At 39.4% G+C, this 24,696-nt stretch overlaps 1 protein-coding gene across 1 annotated transcript; it reads left to right on the forward strand.

Annotated features, from left to right (window-relative positions):
- Window positions 1-3,149: 3,149 nt before the first annotated feature.
- On the forward strand, window positions 3,150-23,182 carry cmah (cytidine monophospho-N-acetylneuraminic acid hydroxylase). Its single transcript, XM_059326159.1, has 14 exons — window positions 3,150-3,355; window positions 3,443-3,534; window positions 4,801-4,910; window positions 11,740-11,930; window positions 12,692-12,772; window positions 12,877-12,943; window positions 14,421-14,502; window positions 14,609-14,746; window positions 15,041-15,176; window positions 15,395-15,538; window positions 15,810-15,984; window positions 19,675-19,791; window positions 20,101-20,216; window positions 22,949-23,182. The coding sequence occupies exons 1-14, from the start codon at window positions 3,150-3,152 to the stop codon at window positions 23,085-23,087; spliced, it is 1,794 nt and encodes a 597-aa protein (XP_059182142.1). The 3' UTR covers window positions 23,088-23,182.
- Window positions 23,183-24,696: the final 1,514 nt, after the last annotated feature.

The raw sequence follows: 24,696 nt of genomic DNA on the forward strand, positions 1-24,696 counted from the left end.
TATATATAATATTTTAAATGAATCTAATTTTTTTCATGTTAAATATTAACATGATAAGTAACTATTTTAAATACTTAATATGCTGTTATGTGGTTTCATTATTTTTTTAGAGCATAAATATTTAAATTGAAAAAGCTGGCAGATAAATGTCGTGGAGTAAAAAGTACAATATTTGCCTCTAAAATGTAGTGAAGTAGAAGTATAAAGCTACATAAATAGAAATAAAATACCTCAAAACTGTACCTAAGTGCAGTACTTGAGTAGTTACATTCCACCATTGGTAAGAATGGGGACACATTCACTTGCATAGATATTATGAAACCAATTTCCTCCAAATCCATCATTAGCAGTGGCGGACTCAGACTGTTAGAAGGGCAGGGGCGAAAAAATAAAAAGGGCACATTCTGCACAACATGGAGCCCCACCAGTACGCCCAATTATGATGCATCATGTATGATGAAATATTAGCATTAAGTTAAAAGGAGTATTATAGAATCTCTAGAGGGCACATCATCATAATTTATTGTATAAAGGGGCACCCTAGAGGGCAATCAATACGTTTTTTCATGTGTAAAGGGCAGCCAATAAGGCACTTTCTCTTATTTTCACCACTCTAGAGAGCACTTTCGCGCACTTTTTCAACCACGGAGGCACCAAACAGGAAAAAGGGCACTAGAAGGGCACCAGAAGGGCACTCATTAAGGCATGTTATCGAATTTTCTTGCACTAGAGGGTACATCATCATAACTTATTGTATGAAGGGGCACCATAGAGGGCACCCAATCAATTTATGAATTCATGTATTTATTTATTTACATTTGTGTGTAATAAATGACAGCTAAAATAATTAGTAGATTTTTTACATTTCTCATTATGCCTCATAAGAGTTTCTTGACCTGAAATACTGACAACGCAGTTAGTTTGACACACCATTAGACAGCACTACCCTGCTGTTGTCATTGCTCAGTTATACGACCAGTTTAACCCCTGAATATCCGCCCTCTTTTATAGGGTCAAAGCCAAAGTCAAATTTATTTCTATAACGCATTTACAGACGGCTGAGCAGCACCGTAGTGCTTCACATTAAAGTGCATAAAGTGCAGTAAAATACAGAATTGACAAAGGTGAAAGAAACAAAAAACAAAACATCTGAACTGTGGGTGTGTGGAGATAGATTTTCTCGTCATAAATCTGTAATAATAATTAATTAATCAATTAATTAATTAATTAATCTAAATTAATACAAATTGTGAACAAGCTCAATTATGTCTCATTGCAGGAATTTTAGGGTTGATGCGATTTGTTACATAGATTTGCTGTGAAATTTACCATTAATGATGTTGGGATCACATGTAAGCCACAGATGACTGATGTTCATTTGTGTCTTCTTTGAGCTTTAAACAAAGGACACAAACCCCGCCCCTGCAGCTGTACCTACTGAGGTGTGAACAAGTTTTTTTTTTTTTTTTTTACATTACATGTCATTTAGCAGACGCTTTTGTCCAAAGCGACTTACAATAAGTACATTCAACCTGATGGTACTAGACATAGACCACAGGAATCGAGTAAGTACATAACTTTAAGAGCTAACTGTCATTGCTAAGGAGTGCTATATGTTAAAGAAGAAAAGAAGAGAAAAGAATAAGAGTTTTTTTTTTATTTTATTTTATTTTATTTTTTTTATATATATCTGTTAGGTGACCATGACTTAACCGAGGTATTGTTGGAAGAGATAGGTCTTCAGCCTGCGGCGGAAGATGTACAGGCTGTCTGAGGTCCTGATGTCGGTGGGGAGCTCGTTCCACCATTTGGGAGCCAAGACAGAGAAAAGTCTGGAAGTGGTTTTGAGGCGAGTTGACCCACGCAGGGTGGGAGTCGCCAGCTGTTTGGCTGATGCAGAGCGTAGAGGACGGGCAGGGGTGTAGAGTTTGACAAGGTCCTGGATGTAAGTAGGACCTGAACCGTTAGCAGCAGAGTACGCCAGAGCTAGAGTCTTGAAGCGTATCCGCGCAGCCACTGGTAGCCAGTGGAGGGAGCGGAGGAGGGGTGTTGTGTGTGAAAATTTGGGAAGATTGAAGACCAATCGAGCAGCTGCATTCTGGATGAGTTGTAGAGGTCGGATGGCTTTGGCAGACAGACCTGCCATGAGGGAGTTGCAGTAGTCCAGGCGTGAGATGACCAGCGCCTGGACCAGGACCTGAGCTGCCTTCTGGGTGAGAAACGGGCGGATTCTCCTGATGTTATGCAGAGGACATCCACTGAGAGATGTCGGCCAGACATGCAGAGATACGTGCTGCTGCACGTGTTTCAGACTGGGGAAATGAGAAGATTAGCTGGGTGTCGTCGGCATAGCTATGATAGGAGAAGCCATGCGAGTGGATGAGGGAGCCAAGGGATGAGGGAGCCAAGGGAGTTGGTGTATAGTTGAAACATTTAAGCCTCATATGTAAACCCACAAACAAATAAGGATGTGCAGCCTTGCTAGGTATATTGACAATAAGGGAGTTTTTCAGCAGTCTGAAGAACATCATGAATTTTTCTATGTTGTTCCAAAGGCCGTGGTGTATTGATGTAATATTCTGGAGGGTTTTTGACCATTTTTATCCATTCTGAATATGAATGAAATTGCATGATTCCGCATCAAATGTGTGTAACAAATTGTATCAACTTATTGATACATTCATTCAACTAAATTGCTGCAACAACGTATGGGATAGTTGAACATGGAAATGCACTTCAAAGACTTCAAAGGGAGGATTATTAATGTTCTGAACCCTTATACACCTTAATAGGTTTAATTTATGAATGAAGTCATGTTTATTAGATATTTCTGACCAGAACAACTTGACTCAGTGTTGAGCTGTAGCTAAAATTAATCCTCACAGCTTTCAGAAGATGTCATAACTTCTATGTTGCATTTATTGTTGACCTGCTATCCCCCCTTAACATCCATTGCCCACAGCCACCAATTCTCAATAGAAAGGCATTTGAATATTAAGAGTTTAAGTACTATTTTACTTTAGAAAACCCATACAGGTATTTGTATATAATTATTTAACAAGCTTTTATTGGTTCCATCAGGAATAAAATTTCAACTCCACTTAAAATTAATTTTTATTTATTTATTTGATTTCTACTGTTTAGGTAAAATGACCTCTCAAAGAGTGAGTGTGTTGCTGTCACTCGATGCTGAAGCAGTTGGCTCACTCAAAGAGGGAGTCAATTTCAAGAAAAACCCAGAGGACGGTAAATGTTACATCATATACAAGAGCAACAAAAACCTGAAGGCATGCAAGAACCAATGCAAACACCAAGGAGGGTTGTTCATCAAAGACATCGAAGACCTGGATGGCAGGTGAGATGGTTCTGGTACACAGCGAGGATTTTGGCTCTTATAATCAATAAACCAATAAAGCTGACAGGTTGATTTACTTTCCCACAGAACTGTGAAATGCACAAAGCACAACTGGAGGTTAAATGTGTCAACAATGAAATATGTGAACCCACCAGACAGCTTCTTGCAGGATGAGCTCGGTAAGTTCAATTTTGTGTTAAACTTCCTTTTTGATCTGTATTTCTCTGTCTGTTGACAACAAAGCTTTGTAAATTTGTGAGTTCCTGATCTGTGTTAGGATCTACAGCTTAAACTAAACGAAACTAAAAAGTAACTGCAATGTGAACACAGTATAAAGTATTTTCAATGAAACAATGTAAACAGCTGACAGTTTAATCATGCACAGATTACACAAAAGCTGGGACACTGTCTAAAACACGATATATTAAATGTCCAAACTTATAAACTTTGTACGTGTTTAGGAACTGATAACACTAATTCTTGACATTGTTGAGGGATCATAGGTCACAGGCATCTGATGTTGGCTTCGTTACTTACCTTTTACATACAGAGACGTCTCCAGATCATAATGGATTATTTGAATCACCTGTTACTCACTAAACTTTTTTCCTGTGGATGGTTTCAACTTCTTGGAACCATCCACAGAGCCTTGTGCGGGATTCAGAATCAGAAAGCCTTTATTGTCATTGCACAGGGTAGTAATCAACCCGTCCAAAACGTATAAAAAACACACAAACAATATGACAGAGGTGAACAGGACAGGAAGACAAAGATGAAGAGAAAGAAATACAGCACAATGTGAGGGGAGGAAAGGAGGAAAAAACAATTTTAAAAAACCCAGCAACATAAGCATAATACACTTCACAAACATGAACAGACTTATGACATGCCACAGGGGAGGGGGGGGGGGGGGGGGGGGGCAGCATTATCTTAATAATTAATTTAATTAATTAATTAAATAATTTACCAAAATTCCATTAGGTTGACAGAATACAGTCAGGGTTTAACAACTCTGCCTTATTTTCTGTCATGCTTATTTTATACTGTAAGGTTTGTGTGTAATTCAAGTCTGGAGATTGGACTCCATGCTATTAACTTCTTTGTTCTTCATGAACTCCGCGTATGTATATATCTTCTGTATTCCTGAGATTGAAAGGAATACAATGAAAATGAAATACTCTCGTGATAACTTCAAGAGTCTGTGAGAAACCTGGACTGACTCATTGTTTATGCTGACACGTGTTAGGTTGGAGTATTTCCTTGTTCTGTGTCTAAGGAGTCAGCATTCTTGATTCATTTTGAAAAAAAATCTGTAAAGCTCAATGAGAGTGGAGCTGTAAGGCAAAGTAAAATTAACTTATCTCATCAGTTAAAACAGTCAGAACAATGAACAGAACAACTGCCTCAGCAAATCCATCTGAGTATGTATGTTTTGACCTACACAGAAGTGGAGATTTTGGATGATGGGGGGCTTCAGCTGGTGGAGTTGAGCCCCGTAGACCCCTGGCTGGCCGATCCTCGAGAGCCTCTGGAGCTCCAGGAAGGAGAAGTCAAAGTATGTATCCTGCTGGTAACGTTCTCATTTATACACCCTGAAAAAGTGTGAAATGCGCTATAAGAAAGTACATTAACACATGTATTTACATGAAAATACATCATTTAGAAAAATTTAAATGTTGATCTTTTCTTTATTTAGTCTTGTGGTAATTTAAACACTGCAGCTTAATTCTGTTACACTATTGGAAAATTGTATTAAAAAAATATTTACTGTAAGTGTGGCAAGGGGCACTAAGGGTTGGTATATAATAAACAATAATAATCTAACTGACCCTACAACGCCACCTGTGGAATTTCACACAAGGAAATATATATTAACACCTTAATCAGTCAAAGGCAACATAGGTTCAACAACTGAATTAAATAATAATTAAAAGACAGATGTGGTTCCAAAAGACAAGGAAAATGTATTGAATATTTAAACTGGAAGAATTTGTGAAGAGAGGGGTGTTAGTTATTACTGCGGTAAATAAGTCAATCTAGGAAAATATATCATAATAATAATAAGTTTATTACAGTATAAATTGTTTAATTTATTCTAAAAAGACACTTCCAATCATAGATCATTTAAAAGTAGGAAAATGGGACGGCGAATTGAGTGAATTAACAATATTTGAAAAAGACAAACCTTAGCAAACCAGACACTACACTGCAAAAAAAGAAAAGTTGGGTGAATTCAAAATTTCAAGTCAACAAACTTCGATAAAATTTTGTTAAAAAGTTGGACAATTAAAGTAAATATTTTAAGTTTTGTTTTTGAGTTTGCTCAACTCTGAATTCAGATTTTTGTCAACTCAACTGTAAGTTGTACCAACTTATAATTTTACATTGTAATAACTTTTAATCCTTACTTCTGCTAACTTCTGCAATGTGCTGAAGTGGCACGAGTGTAACGCCGCTATGAAATGTCAGCTAATGTTGCGACCACAATTTTGAGTTAGCATTGATACGCTAATGGCTACTCTTGTAGCTGTAACAAGCAGCGCCGCTAGCATCAGTTAGCCGCTAGCATCAGTTAGCCGCTAGCATCAGTTAGCCGCTAGCTTTCGCTAATGGCCGAACTTTCCCTCATTTCACAACAAAGAAATAAGAGTTAGCAGAACTATTGTCCCTTGTTGTGAACCCCAACTTAAAGATATAAGTAACAACAACTCACCAACTTGTTTTTGAGCATACAACTGGCTTCCTTTGTTGTGCTTACAGTATTACCCTAAATGTCAATAATTTATATTTCCAAGTTTTACCAACTTAAATCACAGTTTTAGGCCAAAAAATACAAGTTGGCTTTTTTGCAGTGTAGTTGACAAGAGGCAGAGAGGCAAACGTTGGGCTATTTCAAGATAAATTAACTTTGATAATTCTAAGTAAATGCAAAATTACTTAAAACAAGCGTGGAACAATCATTTTGATTCATAACATACCAAAGGTTGGAAAATGTTAAATGTCTACAAGCTTTAGCTGAAAACTTAAATTAAAATTTAGGCACTCGTGAGCACCGTATGGACTACTCGTGTTTTCCCCAGGGTTCCTCTGCGCATTTGAAATAATTAGTTTATTTACTTAATATTTCACATATATGCAGCCAACAAGGTTTTTATTTTCTTTGCCAAGCAAAGCTCAATCATCAATCATCATGCAAGCAGTCAAAATGAAGAAAGACCTCAGGCATGGGAAGAACTAAACATTTATACCTGTTTTCACACCCTCTGGTCTGCAGTAGGTATCGGTGCCAACTCCCGAGAGTGTGTTTCACACCTGAGGCATTCTGCAGGGTTTTTTATGTAGGAATTAAGAGGTCTAGACGTCTCAATTTAAAACACAAAAGGACCTGATATCTCGGTGATAAAGTGGGAGGTGTGGTATGTGAAGTTTGAATTTGAATTTGAATTTATTTTATTTGATAGGGACAATGCAGTTAGCATAGATACAGGACATGCATCTGATGTGTTGCATACAGAGATATAGCTTCAGCTCATTTTCAACTCCCGTCCCTAGTTGGGCTTTTACAACTACATACAAAATCACAATACTATAAAAATCCAATATACAATTACACCATCTACAAAATAGAATAAAATTACAAACAATTACAATATACATTTACCCTGAGAAAAATAAAATAAAATAAAATAAAATAAACCCTGTATAAATATAGCTTAGAGTTTAAAATCATCATAAATCTATACAACAATAAGGAGAAAAGAAAGAAATAACAGAGAAAAAGAAAGAAAAAGAAAAAAGAAAAAAAAACTACTTAAGACTATAAGACTTTAAGAATGGGTACAGCTCTGGTTTGCTTTAAGCCAACACTTAGTGTTTTTTGTGAATGTTTCAGGATTAGTTATTGATTTTATTTCAGTTGGTAATGTATTCCAGATTTTACAACCTTTAATTGAGAAAGCTGACTGTCCAAAAGTGGTTCTACGGTGTTGAATTCTGCAGTTTCCTTGCACTGTGTTTCTTGTTACTCTGTTACTGTTCTGTCTTTCAATATATCTGTGAAGAGGTTCAGGTGCAAGGTTATTAATACATTTGAATACCAATTTAAGGAAATTTAAGGAGTGTACAAAACTGTCAAAACTCAAAAGATTGTATTTTTTTAATATAAGACAATGATGCCACCGGATGGGTTTTTTAATCCATTATTTTTAGTGCCTGGTTGTATAAAGAGGAAATGTTCTTTACTGCAGAAGGTGACGCTTGAGCCCATACAGTCAAACAATATGCAATATGGGAAAAAATCATAGAGCGCATGAAGATCTGAGCTGCTTGAGTTGGAATATAATGCCTAATTAATCTGAAACAGTTAAGGTTACTCTTCACGGTTTTTGTAATTTTCTTAATGTGTGCATCAAACTTGAGCTGAGGATCTAAAACTATTCCTAAGAATTTAAATTCATTGACCTCTTGAATTTCTTTATTCTTCATTTTAACATGAAGACTTTCGTGAGAGCTTGGTTTTCGTATTGAGAAACACATTGACACAGTCTTATTTCAGTTTTAGTTTTAAGTTCAGAATGAGATGATTGTGTTCCAACCAGTGTTGGACTTCATTTAAGTGCTGTGTTAGGGTCTCTGCTGCCTTGCTAGGTGACTTAGCGTCATCTGCATAAAGCTGGAAGCCGGCCTCAGGACAGGTTTTAGGTAAATCATTAATAAACAGACTGAAAAGTAATGGACCAAGAATTGATTCTTGGGGAATCCCCATTCTGTTGTATAAAAAGGAAGATTTTTCTTGATTGATTTTTACACACTGCTCTCTTTTGTGGAGATAAGAATCAAACCAATGAACTGCTCCTTTGGAAAATTTAAAAGATTTTAACTTAGCCAGTAGTATGCTGTGGTTGACAGTGTCAAAGGCCTTTTTAAGGTCCAGGAACACTGCCCCCACAACATTACCACTGTCAAGAGATTGCTTTATATTTTCAATGAAAAAGATATTTGCCATTTCGGTTGAATATTTTGGTCTAAATCCAAATTGTTGAGGGTGAAGCAGTTGATTGGTTTCTAGGTATTCAATAACCTGTGACGCCACAACCTTTTCAAGCACCTTTGACAACACAGGCAGAATAGAAATAGGGCGATAGTTGCGTAATGATAGCTTTCTTCCAGCTATTTGGGAATTTATTTTCTCTATTTGATAAATTAACAAGATGAGTCATGGGCTTGACAAGCTCCACACAGTGCTTCTTAATGAACAGAGTGTCTAAGTTATAGATATCCTTTGCCTTAGAATTTGACAGATTTTTTATTACTTCCAGTATTTTTGCTTCATTTACCTCTTTAATGCAAAATAAATTACATATATCTACAGCCTCCACGTCAATTACATTTGTTTGACAATCAAAATTCTGTGTTATATCCTGAGCTGATTTTATAAAATATGTATTAAATTCATGAGCCATTGCAGTCTTATCAGTAATGGTTATTCCGTTTGTTTTCAGCTCTTTAATTTCTTTTTGGCCATGTGATCTGTTGGTTAAATCATTTAAGTGTTTCCAGAGGGATGCACTATGGCCATTAGCATTTCCCATTAACTGTGTGTAATATGATGACTTTGCTTTGCGTAATTCCTGTACAACTTTATTCCTCAAACTTTTGTAGAGAAGATTATTAAGTTTCGATGATAATGATGTTTTTAATGCCAAATCACATTTTTTCATTAGTGCATGTATTTCATTATTTAGCCATGGTGGAACTGCTTTCTTTTGTTTACATTTAATATTTTTGGAGTATTTTGCCATTAAAGTTTCCATAGCTGTAGTCATGGAAACACAGCACATGTCTAAATCATGAGACTCCATCATCTCATCCCAACTAATATTCCTAAATTCCTGCTCAAATTGTGCCATTTTAGATTTAGGGATGGCTGTCTTTACTGAGTCAGAGATACAGCCTCCAAAGTACTGGATTCGTTTTTTTGTTAGTTTTCTGACAGAGAGGGTCATATTATGATCGGACAATCCAGTTATTAAATTATACGTTTTTGTTATCCGATCTGGTTTGTTTGTAAATATGATGTCAATTAGAGTTTGCGTGTTTCTCGTAAGGCCCGTGGGTCCTTTGGGTCCGTAACGTTTGTTACGTGTGTTTGAGTTTGACTCCGTCAATAGAGAATTGATCTGGTCTGCTTTTGGTGCAATGCTTCGGATGTTAAGATGACTGCCAAGAATTAGCCTGGGTATACCCAGACTGCCTTGCGCGCTCGGATTTAATTTCGAACTGCGAAAGGGTCTGGAATCCAGGAAGGATTCCTAGCCCTATTTTAGGGATCCAATCACAGAGCGGGGAGGGACGGCAAGACGATGACGCGTACTACTCGGCATTTGCAAGCTTGTAGTTTTCCGGATCCAACATGGCTGCTGCAGACGCGAAACTCTCTTTAGCTGTAGACGGCGTTTTAAACAGTTAAGAGCGAAAGTTGAAAGGCGAAAGGTCTCTCGGCGGCACCGCTGCCCCCCGGCTCGGAGCGAGATCACCGGTTGCGCCGGTGATTAGCGCCGCACCGCCGAGACCGCCGGTCACCACCGGTGATCTGGCTACGAGCCAGGGGACAGCGGAGCCGCTGAGAGACCCGCAGCAGCTTGTTTATTGCCCATAAAATCAGTGGATGTGTGTGGCTGAATGACATGAGGGGGGATAAAGCGTGAAAATAAATAATCTTGCAGAAAGTGAGAACTGGAGAAGCAAAGCAGCAAGCAACACTCTCTCACAGACACACACACAACAAACATCCATTTCTGTTGCTCTACTACGTCATCTGGTATAACTGATCTGATTGGCTAAGAGCTACCTACAGACGCTTTTGATAGACATTCTAAGCGCCCAATAAACGGCTCTGGAGGATCGTAAACCACGCCTCCTCTACGGAGAAATCCATTGCTCGTTGCCAGACTAGACCTCATTTGAGAATAGTCTGGTGTTAGCCAGGCTAGCCAAGAATGCCTTTAGGTTTAGATGTTGAGTCCCAAAGCACTCTGGCATGATTCACTGTCTGAAAAAACAGCAATTGTTTTTGCTTTTGTGCTGCGCGGCACATGATCTTCCCCGTGTCAGTCCTCCGACTCTCTGCAGCAGTGCGCGCTAACACAGCCCCAGTCTTCGCGTCAACAAGTTTGTGTTTGTTCAGTGTATGTTCACTTTTAGCCTTCAGTTTACGGGTGTCAAGTTGGATAGACTCACCAGCCAGCCCGCTGCCACACAAAGCCACCCGATTATCACACCGCAAATCCTGCCTCATTGCCGACAGGTACAGCGGCTCTTCTCCAAACACACCAGGCGCCTCCGCTGTTGTTCTCCCCGCACTGAGCTGTCTTCCACGCGGGGTCCAGGCCTCTGCTGGTGGTGCTTGGGGTGCCTGTGCTGCGCCGGAACAGCCCAGTTGTTCCATAGCTGGTCCGGGGTTGAGATGTATATCACCAGCCAGGAGTAGCAGCGCCAGTATAAACTTTGGCACGCGCCCCTTACCACGTTGCGAAGGCAATTGTGAACCGGTCTTTGATTTTCCATGTTGCATTAATCCCTTTAATGAGCAGGCAGTGTATAGGGTATGATATCCATGTCCAAAGTAATAAAGATCTGTTTGGTCAACATGATTATCTAACCATGCTGATTTTGGCTCACTGTGGTTGTCTTTGAATTGCCAGCAGTGTGTAATAGGTGCCAGCAGGATCACAAAGCAGATGAGCACCAGACAAACTTTTCCTTGATCAGGCAGCTTACATTTGACCTGTTCTTGTTGCTTTGGAGTGTTATTTGGAAAAATCTTTAAGAAATATATTAAAACACTGACAAATGGTAAGAAAAATCCTAAAAATCCTAAAAACTGCAAGCAAAAACTTGAGATAAGAAGGACTTGAGTGGAGCCCAACAAACCACCTGTGTCCTCATCAGCCATCTTGGTGTCCATTTAGTAGGTCAGGTCTGTCCATTGTGATGCCACAGGATTATAAAGTTAATATAGTGACATCTGCGACATCCCACCCAGGTGTCATATAAGATATAAAGACTTAATGTGTCCATCACTTGGACTGTAGCCACTTTTTTACAGTTTAATTTTATTATCAGGTCTGTTCATTGGGACAAGACAGGATGATAAAGGTTTAATAGTGACATCTGCTAGGGGTACAAATTGTGAACTTTTCATCCAGATGACCTCTGTCATATCAGACGTGATGATTTTAAGTGTCCTCACTTGGACTCTAACCTCACACCTTTTTTTTTTACAGTTTAATAAGATTGTCCTTACTAAACTGTCCTTTGTTACACACCAGAATCACCAAGGTAATTTATGACATTTGCTGCAAATCTGTGATTTTCTCACCCAGGTGACATACTTGACGCATGCCTGTATGGAGCTGCAGCTGGGACAGAAGCGGTTCATGTTCGACCCGTGGTTAAAGGGTCCTGCATTTGCCAGAGGCTGGTGGCTTCTCCATGAGCCTCCAGCAGATTCTCTGGACAGAATGTGTGCAGCAGATCTCATCTACATCAGCCATATGCACTCTGATCACCTCAGGTACACTATAAGAGTTGTTAAATAGATGCTGTTCTCACTTTTAATCATCTCTTGTTATGTACATCACAGCATGACAGAAACATTGTGTGTTTTATGTGCTGCCAGGTCCTTCATATATGTATAACTGTGCAACGTACATGAGACCTGAAGGTTCCTTTTAAACATTTACTTCACAGGCATTAGTCTGCCACCTGTTCCAACTATTTCAACTGCCACGGCAAATTTTTGTCCCAGTCTAGCCCGGGTTGATGATCGCAGCTAAATTCAGGATCCTCTCCAGGCCAGGCGGAAGTCATAACTTTTAAATACCACACTGATGAGCAGCCTGTGAGGGAATATAAAACTCTTTATATCTTCTCTTCTAAATTCAACCATATTGTCAGCAGTGCTACTCCCTGTCACACAGCAGTTGGCAAATATCCCTCACTCATTTTACAAAATTGGGATGCATATTGCAAATGTCCTATTATGTATAAACAAAGCCATTACATTAACCAAACCACAACAAAAACCACACCCAGCCACCCATACAATGCTGTCATTGCTGTTAAACCCACTCCCTTTTGTTAATATAGCATATCACGTCTGTTGCAGGCACTGGTCTTGGCCTTTGTTAGGGCAAAATCTATTGTTGTGGTCGTTTTTTCCAAGTGAAAACAAAGGAACTAGCCGGCAGCCAAAGTTCTCGGGCTGTAATGGTGTCAGGCCTGGAAAAGAATATAGGATGTCCTGATATTCGACCTGTCCTGTGTCTTCTCTAGTTATCCCACACTGAAAGTCTTGTCAGAGAGGAGGCCAGATGTCCCCATTTATGTTGGTGATACTTCCAGACCTGTCTTTTGGTTAGTAGAGTGATGCAACTCATCTTCAGCTATTATTTTAAAACAGATTCTTTAAATGTGTTTGACATTACCATTATTCCACTCTTCATATCCCTCTTGTGCAGGTATTTGGAGCAAAGCCAGGTCAAGCTGACCAACATCAACGTTGTTCCTTTTGGTGTCTGGCAAAATGTAAGTCACATCTGGTCGAAGAGCAATGACAAAAACTCTTTCATAAAATGTGTATTGTAAATAGATACTGTTTTAATGAAGTGTGGCGAGCGGAGCTCTAGGTGTAAGTCAATCAGTCGTGAGTACAAAGAAGCCAGACAACGCCACCCGGGGAGTTTCACCCAGGGAATTGAAATAGAATAGAATATATAAGTTAAGGCACTCAGGTCACACGTCAGTACACCAATCAAAACCGGGGGGGTGAACAGCACAGCACACAAGAAGGGGGGTCCCCGCCACCGACGTCACCCGTCCCACCACCTTCGGCCTTCAGCTGCTGAGACAAGAAACGAAAATTAGGGGAAGAACTCTCAAAACAAAAACAATATTTGAATTACTAAAGGAAATTCAAATAAACTACAGAATCACAAAGGAACTTAATTGACAAAACACAATATTGGGTACACAATATACTCAAAAATCAAAATAACCTAAACTACACAAAATAACTTAACTGTCAGAAAAGAAATACAGTAATAAGCTAATCAATCAAAAATAGCTTCAATGAAAATCAATCAATCAATCAATTAGAAGAAATGATACATCAACCAAACACAAAAAAGAAGGATAAGGTAATTAAATCAAATATCACTGAGGTAGTTAACAACAGACAAAACTGAAAGGAGTATAGTCATTAACAATCAAACCAAATGACAACTTAAATAAATTAAGTGGTCAAACACAATATAAGAGAAGTAACAAGGTAATTAAACAAACAAATAAGCAAACTAATCAAACACAACAGTACTGAAAAATAGGGGAACAAAGATTAATCAAACACACAACAAAAAGGAAAATAACCCCTTGCGCCACACAATATTAAGACTGCCCACTTTAAAAAGGTAGGAGTTAGTATTTTTTATAAGTCCACAATGCAGCAACTGGTGGCAAGTAGAAGTTGGGCAAAGCGTGGACAGCAGAAGGAGGCAAAACAAATGGCAAGCAGTAGAGGCAAAGCCGGTGGAAGCAAAACTGGTAGAAGCAAAGCAGCAGTGTTTTCTGCAAGGGCTAATGTTAGTAGCCACCGCTCCCCATAGTATTACACCGAGGCCCTGCAATAAATACACACACTTTACTGACTGATCAAACCTCATGACAGAAAGAGAAAGCGATGTGAGCGTCCACCTACCGATCAGGCCGAATCAGTGCGTGCGCCGCACGGGAGGAGATCACAGAGAGAGAGAGAGACCGAGCGAGCGAGCCAGTGCGACCGGAGCCACCGGCCGGAAAGTGCCGGAAAGGCATCATCCTGCTACAGAAGAATAATTGATAAAACTCACTGTAAATAGAACGACACTTTGAGAGTGCAGACCTCCACAAAGACCACACCCTATCTCACAGTGTTAGGAATAGTAAAAAAATAATTAGTCTATATCCACCCTGTAAGTCGGCCCATGCTTCACCCGTAATTAGTCACTACTCCCTTGGTCTCCAACAGGTTGACAACGACCTGAGATTCATGATCCTGATGGATGGTGTGCATCCTGAAATGGACACCTGCACCATTGTTGAATATAAAGGTAGGACTACATGTTTTTTAGTACTTTTCATTTTAAAATACAATCCCTACAGTTGCAGACTAAAAGAAACATAAGATTGGATTGTTAAAATGTGTTTTGATTGCAGGTCACATGATCCTGAACACTGTGGACTGCACCAGGCCAAACGGGGGCAGACTACCACAGAATGTGGACTTAATGATGAGTGACTTTGCTGGGGGTGCATCTGGATTCCCAATGACCTTCTGTGGAGGGAAATATAGTGGTGAGGCTCGCTTTAGTGGTAGGGAATTCACCTCATTGCACACCACAGTAGCGTTAGAGTTTAATTTTTTAAATGCACCATGATTTCACCCCAAAACATTCATTGTAAAAGTGATAGTTTAGTGTATCTGTTTACTTTCACTTTCAACTGAAACTGCTGAAAGAGAAAGGTATACCCACCTTTTCTCCAAAAGAGAATCTTGTACACATACGCGGAAGATGAATGTCCTCTTTAAGTCAGGTATGTACCAACCACACTGCTGTCATTAAGATGATGGTGTATGTCTGAGCCCAGATTCCTGGAAGGCACAGTTTATCAAGACTGAAAGGAAGAAGCTGCTGAATTACAAAGCTCTGCTGGTGAAGTCGCTGCAACCGAAGATCTATTGCCCGTTCGCTGGCTACTTTGTGGAGGCTCATCCATCAGACAGGTAGAGTTTGTACATCAGTGGATGATAAAAAGATTACGTGCTTGATGTCACTGTTCAGCTTATGCAACTGGTATGATTAGCTCTTTCAGGCTCGGTTAACATTTGGAATGCAATATAATCTACAATATGATTGCATGCACAAACCACAAACCTGGCTTAGTGGCATTCCTTTGTGTGTGTGTGTGTGTGTGTGTGTGTGTGTGTGTGTGTGTGTACAGTTACTTAAGGGATACAAATGTTAAGAACAGTGCAGAGGACCTCAATGCACTGATCAATAAGTCCACTCCAGAGATCAAGACATGGACGCCAAAGCCAGGCGATGTGCTGGACCTCGGCCTGGCTCTGAGAGACCCCACTAACAGGTTGACAACACTTGCATGTGTTTTATCTAATGTCTGAGTGAAAACACTGTTTACTCAGTCAATATATTACAAACCGTACAAGGCAGTGTTCCAGCAGAAAGTTTAGTTCTGAAATGTTCTGTTTACATCTGTTGAAATGTTGGTACAAAGTATCACAGCAAAATGAGTCACATGATCATTAATAAATAAACAAATACATAACAAGAAATACAATGAAGAACTATAAGTTTTACCTGATTTTTATCTGAATTTACTACAACACCCAACATAGTGAGGCCATCACCAGTCCTGCAGCCCATACAAAAATCTACAAAGACAGTTGGGATTTCGACTTTTATGTGGATGAACTAAACAGCGCCATCAGCTGTGAGATCTTTAAACATCAAAGCTGGATCCAGTTTTATTACAGCTGGGCAGGCTTCAAAAACTACAACCTTGTTGTGCGGGTAATTATACTTGAAAAGCTAGAGCCTCTATTGTTCTGCAGAGACACTTTTGGTCTTTCCTATGCATAAACGATTAATCTCTGTATCATATCAATGTGGTCTGATCTTTGGTGGGACTTACTTTGTTCTGGTTCTTTGTTCTACTTCAGAATTGTGTACTTCAGTCCTGGCCTGAAATAAATAAATACATAAAGATTACTTTAGTTATCCCACAATTGGGAAATTCAACATCTGCATTTAACATCGTGTTTGACACACCAGTGAACACACCATGCCTAGGAGCAGGTGACAGCACATTTCTGTGTGCCCGGGGAGCTGTGTGGGGGGTTTGGGTGCCTTGCTCAAAAGTACTTCAAACCAGCGACCTTCTGATTCCTAACCTGCAAGGCAAGGCAAGGCAAGGCAAGGCAAGTTTATTTGTGGAGCACCTTCCAACAACAGGGCAATTCAAAGTGCTTTACACAAAACATTAAAAGCATTTAAAAGAGACATTTATAAAATGACATTCAAATATGAATATTTAAGGCTAAAAACGAGCAGATAAGATATTTAGGAAAAATATAGAAGTACATTCAAATATAACATTTTAAAAATTAAAGCAAGCCAATAAAATATTTTTTAAAATATCAAATTCTCTACTCATATCGCTAAGCGAGAGGATTCCCTTAATCTATTCTCTACTCATATCTCTAAACGAGAGGAGTCCCTTAATCTATTCTCTACTCATATCTCTAAACGAGAGGAGTCCCTTAATCTATTCTCTACTCATATCGCTAAACAAGAGGAGTCCCTTAATCTATTCTCTACTCATATCTCTAAACAAGAGGAGTCCCTTAATCTATTCTCTACTCATATCTCTAAACAAGAGGAGTCCCTTAATCTATTCTTTACTCATATCGCTAAACAAGAGGAGTCCCTTAATCTATTCTCTACTCATATCTCTAAACGAGAGGAGTCCCTCAATCTACCCGGCACACCTGGCTTCGCCCTTTTAGGAAAAAGCTGCATATTTGCAGATGGATCCAAAAGTTGGATCCAACAGGACAATGCTGAAGTAACTTGACAAGTAGACCTTCTGGTATAGGGTTTCCTCTATGTGTGTGTGTGTGTGGTGGTGGTGGTGTTTGTACGTCGTGTCAACATCAGGGGCCTCATGTATCAAACACTGCGCAGCTTTAATACTGAAAGATGGCATACTCTCAAAATTCGAAAATACGTATGCAAATTTACTTCCATGTGTATCAAACTGTGCTCACACCAGGTTCTGCACCTTTCCTTGATACGTCTGTCAGCGTGGAGTTGGGCACACATGCAAAAGCCACCAACCACGCCCTGTTCTTCCCGAAAATGAATACCAGATGACAGGCAGATGACTATAAATTCACCAGCATGCCCGCTGATTTTCAAAAGAACAATGGCAAATCAACGTGCTGCCACTGCGTGCGAGGTCGACGTGCTGATCTCTGAGGTGGAGGCAGGAAATATGTGCTTTTTGGTGTCTATAATCTACAATCTAAAATGTAATTTAGCAGACGCTTTTATCCAAAGCAACGTACATTTGAGCGATTATACAACACAAGCAAGGATGAGGTAAAGAAACAACACAAGAACAAGCAAGAATAAGTGGCATAGACTAGGTTGAGTCCTGTTAGGGCGTAAGTGTAGTTGAGAGTGCAGATGGTGCAATTTTTTTTTTTTTTTGGTATTATATGTGTCGATTATGTGTGTAGATGATCAGTAAAGAGCTTGGTCTTCAGCCTTTTTTTGAAAATTGAGAGGGATTCAGCAGATCGCATTGGAGTTTGGAAGCTCGTTCCAACACCGGGGCGATACAGAGGAGAAGAGTCTGAAGTAAAAATAAGTAAAAAATAAACATAAAAGTGGTCTGACATTTAGGTAAGTTCAGAGAAGTTTTAAAATCATGTAATACATTTTACAGGTATCTTCCTGGGCCAGTAAGTCAACATGGTCCCTAAACACACACTCCCTCTTAACTTCCCCGTTTTCTATCTCATCCAGCGGCAACAGAGCAGCCTTTGTGTAAGCCACACTTTGCCTACACTTTGTTGTCCCAATTAATCATCACATCAATTATGCACCACACCTGGTTTATCCTGGAAACATTTTCCAAATCGCACTGTTTTTCTCCAGGGAGAGAGGGATCTGTGCGTCATGGATCACTGTGCACCTGTAGCGTTAACAGCTCCATGTTAAAGCAAAGGGGAAACAGTTGGCGATCATGACTTTGACACAGTAATTAAGGCCTGTTGTTTCACTGGTTTTTATTGCGCTCCATATTAATCAGAATCAGAATGAGAAGAAATACTTTATTTATTAGTTAATTAATTCAGTTTCTCTCCAGTTACTCCAACAAGAATAGAAAGACATTGAGACATATATCAGTATAATAATGGTAGAAATAGCAAAATATATAGACTTAAAAATATATACAAACCCAAAATATAAACACACTTAGAAATATATATAGCCTATACAAATACATGGACTCATGAAATATACAGACTTCAAAATACTATTATTATTGCACAAATAAGCAGCAGTACACAGGTGAAATATAAAAAGAATTATAATAAAAAATCATCTATCTCCCTCATATATAACGGGTTTTGAGGGTGGAAAAACTGCATTTTCCTCCAGTATTAGGGAGCTGTAAACTGTACACAATGACAGTTGGGTGTAGTATGAGTTGAGATGTAAAACACATTTTAAATAGCGCATACAAGACAGTAGTTACCGCCAGACAAAAGTTTGCGGTACCATTGCACATTTTCACGACAGCTGGAGAGCTTGCGCAGCGGTCCGCACATTCTCACAGCAAGTTCACTTTTCGTACATGTGGCATGTGCAGGAAAAAAAGCATACGTTTTTGTGTATATGCAGCGTTGATACATGAGGCCCCAGGTCATCATGATGTACAGCAGAATGTGTAATTCACATCGATCCCAAAATTAATCATACAGAAATATTATTTTCCAGCTGTTCGGTTTCCTCCTCACCTTTTTTCTTTCCTTCTAACTTTGAGTGTTTTCCTCCAGCTGCTTTCTTTTAGCCCCCATCCTTGGGTAATGAGCCTTTAGAGACGGAGCACATGTAAGCCCCGCCCCCTTTAGGGGGAAAACAAACCATCTCTCTCCACTGACTTGTATTAAATGACAGTGGCTCTTGAACAATTTAGACAACCATGTGCATGAAACATCTATTTTTTTAAACACATCCTATAATTATTTTAGCACTCTATGTACTAGAAAGGACAAGTTGGTTGTTACAAACCTAATGTTAGCTATAAGTTGGCAAGCTAATATTGGCTAATATTCACTGTTGGTGTCTTAAAAGTTTAGTTTTTGTTTGTCAGATTTTAAAAACTTAGTTCTGGGTTCTTTAACTTGTTGGTAGTGCATTTTACCACATAGCAGTTTTTAACCATTTTTCTATTTTATTGCTGGTGTACGAAATTGTCAAAGAGGCACCTTCTTTCAGTACAAAGTGAATGGGAGCAAAAGTTTGTTTTCCTCCCGCTGGGTGTGGTCTTCAGAGTATGACGGTGCTCTGTCTCAATTATGAACTGAAAACTGCTCCTATTGGCTGACCCTCTCTTCCTCTTCTTCTGTTCCTTGTTCAAAATGGTTGTCTGTTTGATTAAATGTAAATGTCCCAAAATGTTTATTCAAGGTGATTGAGACAGATGACGAGTTCAAACCCCATACTGATGGCTACGACTACTTGGTGGACTTCTTGGATCTGTCATTCCCCCCCGAGAGACCCGCCAGAGAACACTCCTATGTAGAGGTGAGACAGAAGAGCCCTGAAGAATAGTAGTAGAATGGTATCACCATTACGAGACAGCTGCAAAAGTACTAAGATAGTTTTCTATAAGATAATTCAGAAACATCTCCAACCAGATCTGCTTTTAGGAATCTTTGACTTTTCTGACATGACAAGGAGTTTTCACAAAGCAACCAACAATCATTAATCTTATACATTCTTCTTTTTGTGTTTAAATTTTTTTGAAAGGTTAGTTTTTAGAGACTTTGCTTATTAGTTGAGAGGTCTTGCTTTGATAGAGCAGTACCCATGATGTTTCTTGGTTTCCTCAAGATTAAAAACAGGATAGGGGTGATGAGATACCTGGTGCTGCACGGCCGTCTCTGGGATGATCTGTACATCGGCTTCCAGAACCGCATAAGCCGAGACCCGGATATCTACCACCACAGGTACACAAACTCATAGTGTATATCAAACACATCAGGTTCTGGTAAAGGGCTTCACAGTGGTGTAGTGGTTAGCGTGGGTAGCAGGTTCAACTCAGGCTTGCGGCTCTTCTGTGTGGAGTTGCATGTTCTCCCCGTGTCAGCATGGGTTCTCTCCAGGTCCCCCAGCTTCTTCCCACAGTCCAAAGACATGCAGCTTAGGTTAAACTGGTGACTCTAAATTGCCCGTAGGAGTGAATGGTTGTCTGTCTCCATAAGGGTGTTTCCACTACAGCCCAATACCTGGAATGATGTCTCACTCGCCGAAACGCCCCTAATTTGAATATGAGGCGTCCGGAACGGTCTTTTGACGGGACTTTTTAGTCTCTGTAGAAGAGCAGGGCCGTTTTTCTCCCCTGAAAAAAGCCTGGTTGCTGATTGGATAGAACGCTAAGCGGAATGTGACGTAGTACGGCGCCACAACAACACACGCCATTTGTAAAAGCCGGCGAAGCATTGTTGCCAACTTAGCTACTTTGTTGCTATATTTAGCGATTTTTCATACCCCCTTAGTGACTATTTTTTTTAAAAGTGATTGCTGACAAATCCAGCGACTTTTTCTGGTGTTATTGGTGACTTTTGGAGACTCGTTCTTACTCTTCTTAAGGAGCCGCGGGGGCCGGCAGCTCGTTAAGAAGAGTAAGAACAAGTCGAAGTGGTACAGTCCTCCTGCAGCAGTCTCTCTCAGCTGCAGCTGGAGCCGGAGGGGATGTTAACCCCTTAGCGTCCAGTCTGCAAATTGCTAATAGGCTAGCAGTTAGCTCTGTAGCAGTACAGTGTGTATGTGCTGCTGCTGCAGGAGGTGTTCACGTAGCGATCTCTGTTTGTTTACAACAAGCACCGGACACTGCGATGCCAGTTAATTCACCATCACTATGTTTATTAGCCATGCTGCTTTGTTTATGATCAGCTGCTGACGTTGTGCACAGTTAGCGACAACGGCCACAGTTGCGTCTCCCGTGTTTAATCGGTTGTGACAATCGAAAACAATACGTCACCTCTGGAGTCTCGTAAATCCCTCTTGGGCCTTTTTGTAATGGAGACACGCAGAGTGAGCGGACTTTTGAGAGGGTGAGGCCTGAGACTTTCCCAGTGGCCACTCTTCCCCCTAAAGGAAACACGGCTCATGTGTCAGCCCTGTGAGAGTCTGACATTTCGGGGGTGTACCCTGCCTCTTGCACCCAATGTCAGCTGGGATCGGGTCCAGCCCCCCATGACCTGAGTTCAGATAATTGGCTAAAGATAGTGAATGGATGGTTCTGTAAAAAAAAAAAAAAAAAAAAACATTTCCGTCTGCCACCTCACCGCCAGTCTGTCAAACATTACCACCTTTCAATGTCATATTTGAACATACACACCCCTTTCTTTTTATTTAAGCAGGCACCTTCTTTCAATATAAAGTCTACAGAGCGGCATCATTTGTATTCCATCCATTTATCGCACTTTGAAAATTGTATTTCTTCTCAGTGCTTAGCTTCAAGGGAATATTTAAGTCCTTTCAGCATTTTTTACTTCAACTTCAATCAGCACTTACACTCAAATTAATATTTCAGTGTCATTCAGGTGCTTACACTTAAACAAAAACTTGAGTTCAGAAAATTGGCTAAAGATAGTGGATGGATGGTTCTGTAAAAAAAAAAACAAAAAAAAAACAGGACTTTTTACCAGTTTAGAAAAATTGAAAAAGTGACAGATAAACCAGTAAAAATAATTAATAATAGTAAAAACTAAAATTACAAGTACAGATGAAAGCATAGTTTTCCTGTTATTCCTAATTATTACTCTGTATTTCCCTTTCTTATCATTTTCATTTAGCTTCTTTTTAAATTTAATCAGCAAAATTTTTATGACTCAATAGATTAGATTTGGGTTTTTGGTCTCTCAATATGGTCTTTCCTTTTTCTTTTCCTCTCCCCTGCAACTCTTAATCTTTTACAGATACTACTGTATTGTGTATTCGAGTATTGTGCTACCTATACATGTCACTGAGGCCAACGGATGTCATTAAAGCAAATATTACCTTCCCTGACGCACATCCACAACAAATGAATTGCATGTAATCTAATAAAAACTAAATTACAGACAATTGTCTCCGTCTGCCACCTCACCGCCCGTCTTTCAAACATTACCACCTTTCAATGTCATATTTGAACATACACACCCCTTTCTTTTTATTTAAGCAGGCACCTTCTTTCAATATAAAGTCTACAGAGCGGCATCATTTGTATTCCATCCATTTATCGCACTTTGAAAATTGTATTTCTTCTCAGTGCTTAGCTTCAAGGGAATATTTAAGTCCTTTCAGCATTTTTTACTTCAACTTCAATCAGCACGTACACTCAAATTAATATTTCAGTGTCATTCAGGTGCTTACACTTAAACAAAAACTTGCATTTCTTTAAACTTCTGTTGTAACAGCAATTTCAGCTAATGTCACTAGCTGTTCTTTCCATCTTCAACAGCAAATTTTCAACTAGTACGTAGAATAGATGCAAGGAACTTCGCATAGCTGAGGATGAGAGAAATACAGCAGCAGCAACAGCAATGCACTTTCTGTACTTAGAGTTGCCCACTTGATCTGATCACCTATGTTCACACCAGGTCTGAACACATGGAAACAGAATGAACACAATGTTTGTTTCTTTGATATATTGCTAGACCCATTTAGTGTAACTCATTTTGAATCTGGTCTCTAGGTTCTGGAACCACTTCCAGACAGAGCTACCAGTTCGCAGACCAGACTGGGACCAGTTCCTGCAGCAGGAGACTTCCATCCAGGAGCCTGAGGAACCCCAAGAGCAGCCAAGGATATGGAGCTACTGTGAAGTGTTGTGAATATGTGTTATTGTTGTTTGAAGACCAAGTAACCGCAGTTCACACACTTAAATAATGTTGTAAAACCGTCATGGAAAAAAAATATTAGACCACCCTTGTTTTCTCTTTGCTTTCTTGTTCATTTAATGCCTGGTACAACTAAATGTACATTTGTTTGGACAAATATGATAACAACAAAAATAGCTCCTAAGAGTTTAATTTAAAAGCTGATATCTAGACATTTTCCATGGTTTTCTTGATAATGATTTTGGTTATTATCAAGAAAACCATGGAAAATGTCTAGATATCAGGAATGAAGGAATAAAGGAAACAAAGAAACTGAAGAAGGAGACAAAGGAAGGAAGGAAGGAAGGAAATTAAGAAACTGAAGAAAGAGAGGAAGGAAGGAACAAATGAAGAATGAAATGAAGAAACTAACTAAACTAACTAAAGATAAAGGAAGGAAGGGAGGGGAGGAAAGGAAAGGAAAGGAAAGGAAAGGAGGAAGGAAGGAAGGAAGGAAGGAAATGAAGAAACTAAAGAAGGAAGGAAGGAATGGAAGACAAGGAAAGAAGGAACAAAGGAAATGAAGAAACTGAAGAAGGAGAGGAAGGAAAGAAGGGAGGGAGGGAGGGGGGAATGGAAGACAAGGAAAGAAGGAACTAAGAAAATGAAGAAGGAGAGGAAGAAAGGGAGGAAGGAAGGAACAAAGGAAATTAAGAAACTGAAGAAGGAGAGGAAGGAAGGAAGGCACAAAGGAAATGGAGAAACTGAAGAAGGAGAGGATTCTCACTTCTAGATATCAGCTCTTAAATGTAACTCTTATGAGCTATTTTTGTTGTTATCATTATATTTGTACATTTGGTTGTACCAGGCAGAAAATGAAGAAAACAATGGTCTAATAATTTTTTCCATGACTGCATAATTATTGATTTTACAGTCACACATGCTCTTCAGTTTTCGTGCTGCAGAGGATGTCTCATTTAATAGATTAAATAGGTTTGTTTAATTGGAGAGCCTAATACAGTTTGAAATTATTTAAAATAAGGCCTTTTTACTCGAGGGTCAGGAAATAAGCAAAAATGCTTTACCTTGTCTATCTTGGCCGCTGTTCTTGTCAAATTGTGTAAAAGTTCACTACCCCTCGACACCTAAGCTTTGACCCAGATCGTGTTTGCGGCAACCAAATTTGTTGTGGGAACCGCATTTTATCTTAACACAAACATAAGACACTCCGTTTGCATGCACAAATTATTTAATTAAGCAAGAAGTTGAAGAGCTCATACACGGTCTGCAGCCGGTGAAATGTGTTTTTTCAAGTTCATTTTTGAGATTTCATACAGTGGAATGTCTCCTCATCAGGTGTAAAGTTGCTCTGACAAAACTTGATCAAAACATGCATACGCAAAAACGGTCACGACCCAGAAGAACAAATTCAAAGGCTCATTACCACTAAGAAGGAACAGCAAAATCCAGGATGTATCCAGGACCTGACTTCCTCTGTGCCAGATAAGTACACAGATCTCTGCTGCCAGTGTCCCATCCGATGCTTGTCCAAACTGATAAAACAAATGTCAATACATGAATAAAATGCAGAGGAGACTAAAAGTACACAGGTAAATAATGGAAA

This window comes from Centropristis striata, chromosome 22, assembly GCF_030273125.1.
Source record: "Centropristis striata isolate RG_2023a ecotype Rhode Island chromosome 22, C.striata_1.0, whole genome shotgun sequence".
Classification (NCBI taxonomy): Eukaryota; Metazoa; Chordata; class Actinopteri; order Perciformes; family Serranidae; genus Centropristis; species Centropristis striata.